Source organism: Procambarus clarkii, chromosome 91 (assembly GCF_040958095.1).
Source record: "Procambarus clarkii isolate CNS0578487 chromosome 91, FALCON_Pclarkii_2.0, whole genome shotgun sequence".
NCBI lineage: Eukaryota > Metazoa > Arthropoda > Malacostraca > Decapoda > Cambaridae > Procambarus > Procambarus clarkii.
This window is the reverse complement of record NC_091240.1, coordinates 13,175,833-13,189,713: the sequence shown is the minus strand read 5'-3', so window position 1 is coordinate 13,189,713 and position 13,881 is coordinate 13,175,833. Positions and strand designations below refer to the sequence as shown.

The 13,881-nt window shown below is 43.1% G+C and overlaps 1 protein-coding gene across 1 annotated transcript in view; it reads left to right on the top strand.

Annotated features, from left to right (window-relative positions):
* Positions 1-13,881, top strand: part of hob (bridge-like lipid transfer protein family member hobbit) — a 118,498-nt gene that overhangs the window by 10,764 nt on the left and 93,853 nt on the right. The window contains exons 5-8 of the mRNA XM_045768139.2: positions 1,385-1,513; positions 9,199-9,381; positions 9,639-9,812; positions 12,563-12,686. Of these exons, the coding sequence (XP_045624095.1) occupies positions 1,385-1,513; positions 9,199-9,381; positions 9,639-9,812; positions 12,563-12,686 (610 nt within the window). The remainder of the gene's footprint in view (positions 1-1,384; positions 1,514-9,198; positions 9,382-9,638; positions 9,813-12,562; positions 12,687-13,881) is intronic.

Sequence of the window (13,881 nt, the reverse complement as noted above, 5' to 3'; positions counted from 1 at the left end):
TTGTGTGATAGAGGGTTCTGTCTCCCTTGTTTGCCTAAGGGTAGGGGGCAGTTTGCACTGGTAGGGGCTCAGGGTACTGCGCAGCTTGTTTTCACCAATCATAGTGGCCGGCTCAGATCCGCCTAGGTACGAAGTCCTCTAGTGGGGTTTTCTTTTACTGTTTTTGTTTGTATACCTGGTGGGGGTCTGCCTTTGGTTCTTGCCCCCTGTGTACTGAGTACTCTTCCTTCTTCTGGTGGTTTTCCCTGGGGACGCTAAGCCCCGGAAGCACCTCAAGGTAACCTCAAGGTAAGGTAAGCCCCATTCCTTTGATTTTTTTTTTTTTTGCTTTATTTTATGTTTAAAGGTTACAAGATATACATTGGTTGATACAAAGAAATCTTAAAGATTATGGATATCTTGAAGCTCCTCCGCTTCAGGACAGGAACCGAGGATGCAGCAGGCGTTTCCCCTCTGGATTGCCACACTGAGGCGCTGAAACAAAAAACTGGCAGCTCTTGGGTCTCTGGTGACGTCAATGAGCTTGGAGCCCAATTCCTTGAGAAATCCCAAGGCACTCTTGCCCCAGGGGCCGTGCGTCTCAGACGCTATGGGAACAAAGGTGTATTGACCTTCCAATCGCTTGTATTTGGCTGATTTTGCTATTTCCCTGTGGTTGGCCGCCCCACCTGCTTGATCAGCTCCGAGGTGTACATAGGTGTCAGCCAGGGTGGATACACAAGTGTAGTCCCACACCAAGTGTCTGCCCCCCTTACAGGAGTATATGGTGATGCCATCAGGGTGAAGTGCGGGGAAATCCGGGTTTTGGACCCCTAGGATATGAGGTTCTCTCTCCGCTAGGCACTGAGGTGAGACGAAGCTCCTCTTGATAATGTCGTTGACCTCGTTGTGTTTCGCATGCCAGCCCTTTGTGCTTCCACAATGCAACCCATGCAGTCCATATTGGTCTGCTTCCACCCTGTTGCAAATACACTTGTATTCAGTGTGAATTGGGGCACCAAGGCGGAGGGCCACTGCTACACGAAGGGATTCTGAATCTAGACGCGTGCCCATTGCCGACATGGGTACTGCCAGGAGGAAGACTCCTGCATGGGGGGCAGGCACTGCTCTGAGGCGGGCTTTCTCCTTGTCTGATGTTGCGGCTCTGAGCATGGCACCAGCTATTTTTTCTACTAGTGGGTGGTCCCAGCTGGACTGTTTTAAGTTTTTTTGTAGCTTCTGTGATGGATGCTGGGGGTGCAAGAGCATCCCACTGATTTGAACATTCAGTAAAAGCAGGATCGTGTATTCCTGCTGAATTGCTCAGGAATTCAGGTACTGTATATATATAATGCTTTGCACAGTGTCTCTAAAAAAGTTTACTAGAGCATATTTTATCTTTCAGTTCTTTGGAGTGCACATTATGAGCGTCAGTGTGATGTACCTACGAGAGAAGTGGCCAGAATGTCTTCTTCATGCTTCAGCTGAGAAAATAACTTTGGAAGGTGCAACCTTAAACCAGTCTAATGTAGCTGTAAGTTCATTGTTATTTGTAATTATGTACATTTTGTGTAGTGTATTTCATTTTTTTTTAAATAGTAAAATTTTGAGCAACCGGGAGTGCACTTCTAATTCTATAATATATATATATTGTGACGAGAAATGTAGGTGTTAAGGCAGTCTTCTCTCTGGCTGGTGGAAATGCCAATCACATTAGAAAAAAAAAAAAAGAAAAAAAAAATGTTGACTGCTTGGCGGTTGTCTTCCTGTGGTAAAGTGAGAGGGAAAAACACGCAAAACAAATCTTATAAATAATGAACTTTAATTTACTTTAAACAAATAGAAACAAAATAAAGATAATCCCTTGGCTATGTACAGTGCAGATCAAAAATATACACAAAGACAAAACACAATATAAAATAAAATAATGATTACAATACTCTACAATAACTCTTCTTAGATAGAAGCGTCAGCTCTAGAGCACGAGAATATTCTGAGGCCAACTGCTCGTGCGAGACTATATAGAGATGATGCAGATGGCGCTGGAGTCGCGTGAAGTCGCTGATTCACCAATAGGGAGAGCGTTGGTTTGAAGTGGTCGCTTGGTGATCGGTGAGGTGGTGCGCCGACAGTGAGGGAGGGGGGGTGAGGAGTAGGGTAGTGTACTCCCTGTAGAGATGTCTGTTATTCCACTTCTATAATATTCTTGAATGTGGTATCTTGATGTTGCAGACGTAAAGAAGTAACACGATGTAGGAAGGAGCAGGCTAAATCTCTCTTGAAAGAGATTACTGTCACAGCTCTTCCCCGAAGGCTGCTCTTACGGGTTAAGTTACTTCATTAGACGGTAGAGTGGTAGGAGTAGCTGCCTCTACCTCGTAGACGGTAGAGTGGTAGGAGTAGCTGCCTCTACCTCGTAGACTCTGGAGAGGGCATCGGCTATGATGTTATCCGAGCCCTTAATGAAGAATATCTCCAGGTTAAAGTTCTGCAGGTACAGAGCCCAGCATAGATGTTGATTGTTGAATTGGGCTTGTTGCAGAAATCGTAGGGGATTGTGGTCCGAATAGATGGTAATGGACCTATTACCTTGTAGGTAAGGTTCGAAATGTTGAAGGTTCAGGACGATAGAGAGGAGTTCCTTTTCTATGGTGCTATAGTTCTTCTGATGAGGCTTCAACTTGTAGCTGTAGTAGCTGACAGGAAGAACCTCTTCGTCACGTTGTTGCATCAGGACGCCCCCGATGCCGGTGCCACTTGCGTCAACATTGATGATGAAGGGCTTCGTAATATCTGGAGAGGCGAGAATGGGATTAGAACATAGCAGAGACTTTAGTTATTCAAAGGCAACGGTCTGTTGAGTGGTCCAATGATACCATTGCTTGGGGCTGGTCAGATTAATCAGTGGTGTCGCTACCGTACTGAAATTTTTTACAAACCTACGATAGTAAGATGCAAGGCCAAGGAAGTGCAGGAGCTGCTTCCTGGTTGTAGGTTGTGGGTAATGCTGAATGGCTTGAGTATGAATGGTTAAAGGAGCTAGGCTGCCACTTACTATTACATGACCACGATAATGCACTTTACCTTTAGCAAAGGTGGACTTGCCCAAGTTGATGGGAAGGCCAGCTGTCACGAGCTTGGAGAACAATCGTTGCAGCTGGAGCAGATGTTCGTTCCAGGTGTCAGTTGCCACAACAATGTCATCCAAGTAGGCGTGGGAAGGCCAGCTGTCACGAGCTTGGAGAACAATCGTTGCAGCTGGAGCAGATGTTCGTTCCAGGTGTCAGTTGCCACAACAATGTCATCCAAGTAGGCGTAGGTGTGATCTAGGCCATGGATGACACAGTTGACAGCTCGCTGGAAGGTGGCCGGGGCATTATACAGTCCAAAAGGAAGGCGTTCATATCTGTACAGGCCAAAAGGAGTGGTGAAGGCAGATATTTCCTTAGCTTGCTCTGTCAGACTAATCTGATAGTAGCCCTTTAACAAGTCAATCTGGGAAAGATAAGTAGCATTACCTACGGCGTCAAGGATATCATCTATACGAGGTAAAGGGTAAGCATCCTTGACGGTCACGAGGTTCAGTTTGTTCTGGTTACTAGGTACGACATTTTATATATATATATATATATATATATATATATATATATATATATATATATATATATATATATATATATATATATATATATATATATATATATATATATATATGTATATATATATATATATATATATATATATATATATATATATATATATATATATATATATATATATATATATATATATATATATATATATATATATATATATATATATATATATATATATATAAATATATATATATATATATATATATATATATATATATATATATATATATATATATATATATATATATATATATATATATATATATATATATATATATATATATATATATATATATATATATATATATATATATATATATATATATATATATATATATATATATATATATATATATATATATATATATATATATATATATATATATATATATATATATATATATATATATATATATATATATATATATATATATATATATATATATATATATATATATATATATATATATATATATATATATATATATATATATATATATATATATATATATATATATATATATATATATATATATATATATATATATATATATATATATATATATATATATATATATATATATATATATATATATATATATGTCGTACCTAGTAGCCAGAACTCACTTCTCAGCCTACTATGCATGGCCCAATTTGCCTAATAAGCCAAGTTTTCCTCAATTAATATATTTTCTCTAAATTTTTTCTTATGGAATCATAAAGCTACCCATTTCATTATATATGAGGTCAATTTTTTTTCATTGGAGTTAAAATTAACGTAGATATATGACCGAACCTAACCAACCCTACCTAACCTAACCTAACCTATCTCTACAGGTTAGGTTGGGTTATGTAGCCGAAAAAGTTAGGTTAGGTTAGGTTAGGTAGGTTAGGTAGTCGAAAAACAATTAATTCATAAAAACTTCGCTTATTAGGCAAATCGGGCCTTGCATAGTAGGCTGAGAAGTGAGTTCTGGCTACTAGGTACGACATATATATATATATATATATATATATATGGGTACCACCACTGGTTTAATTAAAGGGACCCACATCCTCGAAGAAGAAAATAAATAGTGTTCAGAGAAGACCTTGTGGATTCTCACTGAATACTTTAATCTTTTCCTCTCCTACCACCCCTATTATTTTTTTTTTTTTTTTTTTTTGATTTTATTGCAATGTTACAGTTTACAGAAAACACACACTTATATAACAATGTAACAATATACCAATCAGTGTTCGAAGACCTCGTCCAGTTCCTCGGGGGTCGGGTGCGTACCCAAGATACAACACGCATTTCCCCTCTGAACAGCGACACTGAGGCGCTGGAACATAAAACTGGCCGCTCTTGGGTCTCTAGTCTTCCCAATGAGTTCCTCGCCCAGCTCCTTCAGGAACTTAAGTGCACATTTACCCCAGGCGCCCAGAGTCTCAGAGCCTATTGGCACGAACCTGTAACAACGTTCTAGGTCCCTGTACTTGTTAGTTTTCTGGGTCTCCCTGAAGGTGGCCGCCCCGCCTCCCTCAGCTGCGCTGTAAGGTAGATAGGTATCAGCCAATGTGGATGCACACGTGTAGTCCCACACGACCTGTTTACCTTCTCTCCACGGCTGCAGGGTGACTCCATCTGGGCGTTTTTGGCTGTTGTCAGGCCTGCACAACTGAGGTTCCCTTTGTGCTGGGCACCCAGCTGAAGCCAAACTTCTCTTGATGATGTCATTGACTGCTTCATGTCTGGCAATCTTTCCCTGTGTCTTACGACAGATGAGACCATGGCTGCCGTATTGGTCTGCCCGTGCATGGCCGCAAATACACCGGTGCTCGGTGGAGATAGGGGCGGCAAGGCGCAGAGCAACACCAATACTTAGGGTCCGATGGTCCAGGCGGGTCCCCAAGGCGGAATTAGGGACTGCCAACAGGAAGTCCCCGGCATGGGGAGCTTGCACAGCTAGAAGACGCGCTTTGTCCTTCCTGGAAGCTGCCTCCAGCAATGATGTGGCGATGTTCTCCACTATGGGGCTATCCCATTTGGACTGTTTGCAGTCATTTGGAAAAGTCGGTCGAGGATGAGAGTTGACAAGAGTGTCCCACTGACCGGCTCCTTCCGCGAATTTGGGATCATGAATCCCAATGAAGTCTCTTAGGTGTTCCGGTAGTATTTCCTTAACTAATTCACCTGTTGCACTGGTCGAGGATAAAAATGCCGGCAATGCTAACTGGGTCGCCTTGCGAATACCTATCCCCCCGAGTCTAACTGGGAGCGTTGCTTGGTCCCATTGGTCATCTTGCAGGGAGAGGTTTAACACTTTCACGGTTATTGACCTTAGGAGTGTGTCATATTCTGTTAATTTTGGGCTGTCGAAGGAGGGAGCACACCTTAGGAAATAGGTCAGTCTGGGCAAAGCCAGGCACCTTGTGAGAAGGTACAGAGCATCGTGGGCGTCCAAAGCCCCTATTCTTCCCTCCATCCTCCTCAGGTCGTTCAGCTTTTCTTCGAGGACTACCTCAATGGCGCTCGAGCCCAGAGGTGCCCCTAGCAGCACACTGTCGGTGGGAGCGATCACTTGGGCTCCTGGCAATATGGTTCGCACTGCATCTATGGTTGGTTGGCTAGATGAGATGATTTCACACTTTAATGGGTTTAGGGTGAGTCCTAACTCCTCTCCCTTAGATTTCACCAGCTGTAGATCTTCTAGCAGGGACTCCTGTGTCCCTGCCAGGGTGCCATCGTCCAGGAACCAGATGTTGAGTTCGCTGGTCAACCTGCTTGTGACCTCTTTAACAGCCATGCAAAAAAGAAAAGGGGCAAGTGGGTCTCCCTGCTGGACACCTTCTGCAGAAACAACTTCATGTTCCCCAAACAGCAGCGTCGATTCCCTACTGTACCCTGCTGAGACGAAGGGGAGTAGAGAAGGAAAGCTTGTTCGAACTGCTTCCAGTACCACATCCCTTTTTACCTGGTTGAAGGCATTTTTAAAGTCTAATTTAATTAATGCCTTATTTTCTGGGAGGTGCTTTATATAGGCTCTTGCTGCATGAGCTGCTGCTTCACAGCCATGGGGGACACCAAAACCTAGTTGATGGGGTCGAAGCATCGTCGCAGCGTCTATGCTAATTTTTCTGACAGCTGCCCTAGCAACAAGGCGCCGAAGTGTGTTACCCACGGCAATGGGTCTGACTCCACCATCTTTCTTCTTGAGGGCACAAAGGGATGCTCCAAAGAAAAAGGGTTTTATTGTATCTGGGATCAACCCAGAGAGGCAGTCGTTGACAAACTTCGTGACCTCTGACAATAGTGTCTCGGCAACTTCTCCGAGAACTGGATTTACCATCTCCTTGAGGTGCTGAGGTCTTACTCCAGTGTATCCCCCTGCCGAGCCTGGCGGAAATGACATGATGGCTTTGTATACCTCTGACGCTTGGAGGAATAGAGGTCCCATGTCTGGGACAATTGTGTCCTGAGCAGTGGGTTCCCATGGTACTCTAGGAGGGTGCTTCTCTCTCAGCGAGTTGGCGGTAGCGGTATTTCTAGGGGCGATTGTGTCTTCGCTGGTAAGTAACCTAATTGCCCCTACTGTGTTGCCCTCTTCAATTTTTTTGGTCACTTGTGTTCCAAGTTTAAAATTGTCATTGGAACTCTTGGGTCTGCCACGACGGTTTTTGCGTTGAGGAGGGATGGGGATCAAGTTGTCAGCTCTGGGGAAATTATTTATTGCCCTAGTGACTGATGAGGCTAGCGACTTGCCTCCTCTTGCAGGTACGCCTAAGCAAATATTGCCAAACAGGAGCAAATTATGCCATGCTTTGATGGTGGCCGCAGCATTAAGATTTTCAGACCGTTCATTTACTTTCCTTAAAAGGTCTGTATATTTCCCTGCTGCAAATGGGCGCGCTGCTTTAGGAATGTGGGGAAGAGTTCTGGTGGTGGATGCTTTGATGGCCCCCAGGAGGTCATCTGATGATATGAAGTTTGCTGGGATGTGTGGGGGTGCCGGGGGGACCTGTGGGCCTTCTCTCTCTACAGGTACCGTCAATGAACCCTCACAGTTGTTGTGTTGACGTAGGGTTCCATCGTTTCTAAGGCTGTGTGATTCGTCACACACCCGACACGTTCCTCTGGGTCTGGGTCCTCTGGTTGCACGTCTGGGTGCACTGTTCCCAGGACCCTGTTCTTGGCTGAGGGGTTCCTGGTTAGTTGGTGGAGTCCCCTCCATCCCCCGGGCGGCCGGCGGGGGAGGGATGACAGGGGTGGTGGCGGCAGGGGTGGACACGGGTGGTGGCAGGAGGGGTGGCTAGCTGTCCCTCACACTCACCACTCCTATGAGTACTTGTGTCTCCCTCCCTTTTGGGAGGAACCTGAATGCCTGCTGTGACCTGCGCCATATCTGGGTGCATGGAGGGTAGCACATCCCTGCAACAAGCACTGTGTGGGCGGTGAATAGGTGGGTGGGAGACACCCAGGCGCAGGGTGGGCTGGGTGGTGGGATGGCAGGATGTACTGTGGTGCGGTCAGGCCGGCGGGCGGGGAGGAGGTGGGGGTTGACCGGGCCTCGCTCAGCTTGAGGGGGGGGTCTGGGTGACACTTAAACACTGGTATAATTTTCTTGTATATCACTGCACAATGGTGAATGAATCATACACTTGTAATCCGACACACTGTGAGCTCTATTAGCTCTGACCATGATTGCTGATTTTTATTTTCATTTTTCTTTCCCAAACGTATTTCTATAAACACTGGGTGGCACATGAGTGACCCCCCCTCGCCCGACCAAACAACAACACCCCCTCCTCCCCCACACCTTAGCCGTGGGAGGCCTAGAGGGCGCCAGCGTGGCCCTCACTGCCGTTGTATTCCATACACTGCACACCCACCTGTTTTTATCCGTTTTTGTTGAGATGGCCCACTCTAGGCACCTATATATATATATATATATATATATATATATATATATATATATATATATATATATATATATATATATATATATATATATATATATATATATATATATATGTCGTACCTAGTAGCCAGAACTCACTTTTTGGCCTACTATTCAAGGCCCGATTTGCCTAATAAGCCAAGTTTTCATGAATTAATTGTTTTTCGACTACCTAACCTACCTAACCTAACCTAACCTAACTTTTTCGGCTACCTAACCAAACCTAACCTATAAAGATAGGTTAGGTTAGGTTAGGTAGGGTTGGTTAGGTTCGGTCATATATCTACGTTAATTTTAACTCCAATAAAAAAAATTGACCTCATACATAATGAAATGGGTAGCTTTATCATTTCATAAGAAAAAAATTAGAAAAAAATATATTAATTCAGGAAAACTTGGCTTATTAGGCAAATCGGGCCTTGAATAGTAGGCCAAAAAGTGAGTTCTGGCTACTAGGTACGACATATATATATATATATATATATATATATATATATATATATATATATATATATATATATATATATATATATATATATATATATATATTATTTATTATTTATTATTTTTATTTATTGCTAGAAAGAAAGAGGAGCCTCAACACAATTTTTCTCTCCTTACAGCTGAAAGTGTCCATAAGTGGAGCTCACTTCAAAGTACTTCAACATGTTAGTGAAGGAGATGTGAAGTCAGCAGTGAGAGGTACTGCATGTGCTGGACAAAACCAAGATCCTTCACTTATAGAATGTGCCATCTCCCTCAAACTTTCTATTGAGGCTAATGCTGAAACAGTAGCAGCAATGGAAGTAAGAATAATATATTTCAGGTTCAAGATTATAACCTTCCCTGTTCCCATTTTTAGTTTCATTGCAAAATAATTTGTTTGGTCAGTTTGTGTTCATAATGGCTTATGTTAATTTCTCTACTTTGAAATTAATTTTTTATGTAAACAAATTTCTAGGTTTCTGTCTCTCTTAAACTACATCTATACTCCTTTAATCTCAAACAATTTGAAGTTATTGAGTATTTCCAATTGATTTACTGGGACACTTTTTCATTGCAGAATATCTCGGTGCATCTTTGCCGACCACAAGTTACAATACGAGAACGGTTATTTACATTCCTGGAGCACAATGCGCAGGCATCCACACCTATAATCAATCCGTCGGCTTTGTCTACAAAAAATAATACTTCAGTGCATAATTTGCTGCACAGATTCTGGCTATTTCTTCCCTTGGTGAGTCTAATTGTTATTTCCAAGGAAAATGACTGCTTGTTATGATATGAAAGAGCAAACTTAAAAACTCACTCCTTTCTAAAAATAAGTGAAAGTACATAGAACATCAGTTAATTCTCTGCCAACTAGCAGTTCACTGTATATTTATATTACTATTCTGACCACCACTAAATGGCAGCTGCAACACACCAAGACACGCTTGGAAGAACTAGCTACACTCACATTTTTCTGGGGGCAGCCTAGTAGGCTTCCCGGAGCTATCCAGGCTGAATGGATATGTTTGACTTTCTGGCATCAGTCAAGTGCAAGGAGTTCTTGCCTACCGGGGACCTCAGAGAGGCACGAGGAGAAATGGCCTGTAGGAACCCCCTTGTGGTTGGGAGCATTCTACATCTGCCATTGACTGGGACAGACACCCCAAAACAAACCCCTATTCTGGTGAAACTATTGCTACTGAAAGCCAAACGAGTTGACAGAACTCCCCAAACGAAATTAGCAAACAAGAATGACGTCATGATGTTGCCGCGTCGCCGTCTGCGCAACCTCCCCCTCCCTGGGAGGGGTATGGGGGAGCCCCAGACCCTTCACGTCGGCAACCCAACCTACAGTTCTTGGCTGATGGGAGTCTGGTGCAGTCGTGCCTCTGGCTCCGGCCTTTGTTTCAGTTCTGTGCCTTGTGGTGTGGGCTGTTCCCTCAGGTGGTGCGTGATCCAGGAGAAGTATTCCACGGTACTCGGGCTGCATGCGCCTAGGGTTCCCTTACCTAGGTGCCCAGTAAGTACTGCCCTTGGGGCTTGGGGCCTCCATCCACAAGTCACCTTGGGATCTACCTCCGCTGTGCTGTTTACTTCTCTGTATTTGGCCGCCCTTGGGGTCAGCTGTTTTTTCTTGCCCTTGTTTGTCTCTGGGTAGGGGGTAATTTTCGTCACTGGCAGGGATACGGGGTACTGCACAGCTAGTTTCCACCCATAACAGCGACCGGCTCTATTCCGTCTGGGTACATTGTCCTCTTGCGGGTTTTTTCTCTTGTTTTTGTTTTCAGCCTGGTGGGAAGGTCTGCTTAGTGGTTCCCGTTTGCTGTTCTAAGGGTGTGTGTGTGTAATTACCTAAGTGTAGTTACAGGATGAGAGCTACGCTCGTGGTGTCCCGTCTTCCCAGCACTCTTTGTCATATAATGCTTTGAAACTACTCAGGGTCTTGGCCTCCACCACCTTCTCCCCTAACTTGTTCCAACCGTATACCACTCTGTTTGCGAAAGTGAATTTTCTTATATTTCTTCGGCATCTGTGTTTAGCTAGTTTATATCGATATGACCTCTTGTTCTTAAAGTTCCAGGTCTCAGGAAATCTTCCCTATCGATTTTATCAATTCCTCTTACTATTTTATATGTAGTGATCATATCACCTCTTTTTCTTCTGTCTTCTAGTTTTGGCATATTTAATGCCTCTAACCTCTCCTCGTAGCTCTTGCCCTTCAGTTCTGGGAGCCACTTAGTAGCATGTCTTTGCACCTTTTCCAGTTTGTTGATGTGCTTCTTAAGATATGGGCACCACACAACTGCTGCATATTCTAGCTTTGGCCTAACAAAAGTCGTGAACAATTTCTTTAGTATATCGCCATCCATGTATTTAAAAGCAATTCTGAAGTTAGAAAGCGTGGCATAGGCTCCTCGCACAATATTCTTTATGTGGTCCTCAGGTGATAGTTTTTTATCTAGAACCACCCCTAGGTCTCTTTCTTTATCAGAATTCTTTAAAGATTTCTCACATAATATATAGGTTGTGTGAGGTCTATGTTCTCCTATTCCACATTCCATAACATGGCATTTATTAACATTAAATTCCATTTGCCAAGTGGCGCTCCATGTACTTATTTTGTACAAGTCTTCTTGAAGGGCATGCCAATCATCTAACTTTCTTATCCTTCCTATTATTTTAGCATCATCAGCAAACATGTTCATATAATTCTGTATACCAACTGGTAGATCATTTATTTAGACAATAAACATCACTGGTGCAAGAACTGAACCCTGTGGTACTCCACTTGTGACATTTCTCCAGTGCAATACATTGCCTCTGATCACAGCCCTCATTTTTCTATCAGTCAAAAACTTTTTTTTTTCTTTTCCTTCTGTTTGGGTATGAAGCTCCAGGGAGCCGTAGGGGCTCCCCACAGAAAACCAGCGTTGAATGTAATGAAACGCCATTTTCTGGGTAAGCCCCGGAGGCTCCCTGGCAACCCTCCCTCCCACCGGTCGGCGGTTTTTTCACGTTGGTTGAAGCTTAGCTTCCGAACTGAAGCTTGGCAGCCGGTGCGGTAGGTCCGGGGCTCCCCCCTCCCCCTCTCGGGGCGGGTAGGGCTGCGCGGACGATCGGCGCGGCTGTAAAGTGTGATGTTTGCTTGTTTCCTTGTGAATGTAGGGAGTTTCTACCTCTCTGTTCATTTTTTTGTTTTAGTTTTTTACCATGTGGGTTTTTTTTGTCATGCCTACCTTTCTGGGTGCCTGACCCCGGTCAATGGCAGATAAGGAAAACCCCAACCACAAAGGGGTTTTCCAGGGCCATTGCTCCCTGAAACCTCTCTGAAGGGGCCAGGTTCTGGCGCTGGTCCCTGGTAGGTCTGAACTCCTTAGCTAATGTCCCGGTCTAATATAACATACATTAGCCCGATAAGCTCCAGGGAGCCTCCGGGGCTCACCCAGACAATGGTGTTTCATTACATTCAATGCTGTTTTTTTTTTTGTTTTTTAGAAATTTCAGGTAAAAGTTGAAGACATTGGAATAAGGTTAATGAATAACCTCAGTCAAATGGCATTACAAGGATCTTTGGTTGGCATCGATCTTCAGACTCACCTTAATCGTGAAGGAGGATTAGGTAAGTGTTGTTTTACTGTATTTAAAAATTATAACAAATTCTGAATAAACCAGGTCTATGGTTTTTTCCTTTCCTACATTATCACTATATTTCTACTCCATTAAAAATTATACAGTGCAAAACATACTGAAATATTTTCTGATAACTAAACTGTAAATTTCACTTGTCACAGTTGTGCCGACATAATTCGTCTTCCTATTCTGCTTAGATATAATTTAAGATTATTATATTTTTATTTATTTATATAAACCTGCACAAGAGTTTTTACATTCTTGTACAGCCACTGGCATGCATAGCATTTCAGGCAAGATGGTTCTAAGGATCAATATCCCCACAGCCCGACCTCAAATCAGGCCTCCTGTTTGGTGGTTTGGTCAACCAGGCTGTTGGATGCTGTTGCTTGCAATTTGAAGTATCAACCACAGCCTGATTGATCAGGTATCCTTTGGACTTTTATCAAGTTCTCTTTTGAATACACTGAGAGGTCAGGTAGTTGTCTCCTGGGAATTGTGGAAGAATGTTCAAAAGTCTTGGGGCCCTTAATGTTGATAGAAATGTTTCTTAACTTATTGTACCATTTCTTTTCATTGAGGCTATTTTGCACTTTCTGCCATTTCCCCCCCCCCCCCCCCAATCTCTCAAACTTTTTTTTCCATGTGCAATTTTGGGATCATTACCACCAATATTTGCCAAGTGTAAATGATTATGTATCTTGCATGGTTTAAAAAAAACAGCATTGCACGTAATGAAATGCCAATATCTGGGTTACCCCGGTGACTCCCTGAAGCTATTACACTGATTCAGTGCCATACTACTAGGTGCCATCAGTCATAGAGTTCTTATTGACTTATTGGCCTACCAGGAACCATGAGCCAGAACCTGGCCTCCTGAGAGAGGTGCAGAATGCAGTGGCACTATGTAAACCTTTTATGTCAAATTATTCATGTCTGCCACCATCCTAGGGAAGGCACCCAGAAAGTAAGCAAAACATACTACTGTGTGGTTAGAAATGAGACCACAGCCTCAAAATTGCCAAAACAAGATAAACAAACCATAGAAAATTTGTGAAACAAACATGCACTAGAACACACCATCCCTCCCCCCCCCCCTGCCTAATTGAGGGAAGGAGGGAGGCTGACCTGGTTAGCTGGCTGCTCCACCACCAGTTGTTATGATGATGGAAACCACCCTGACA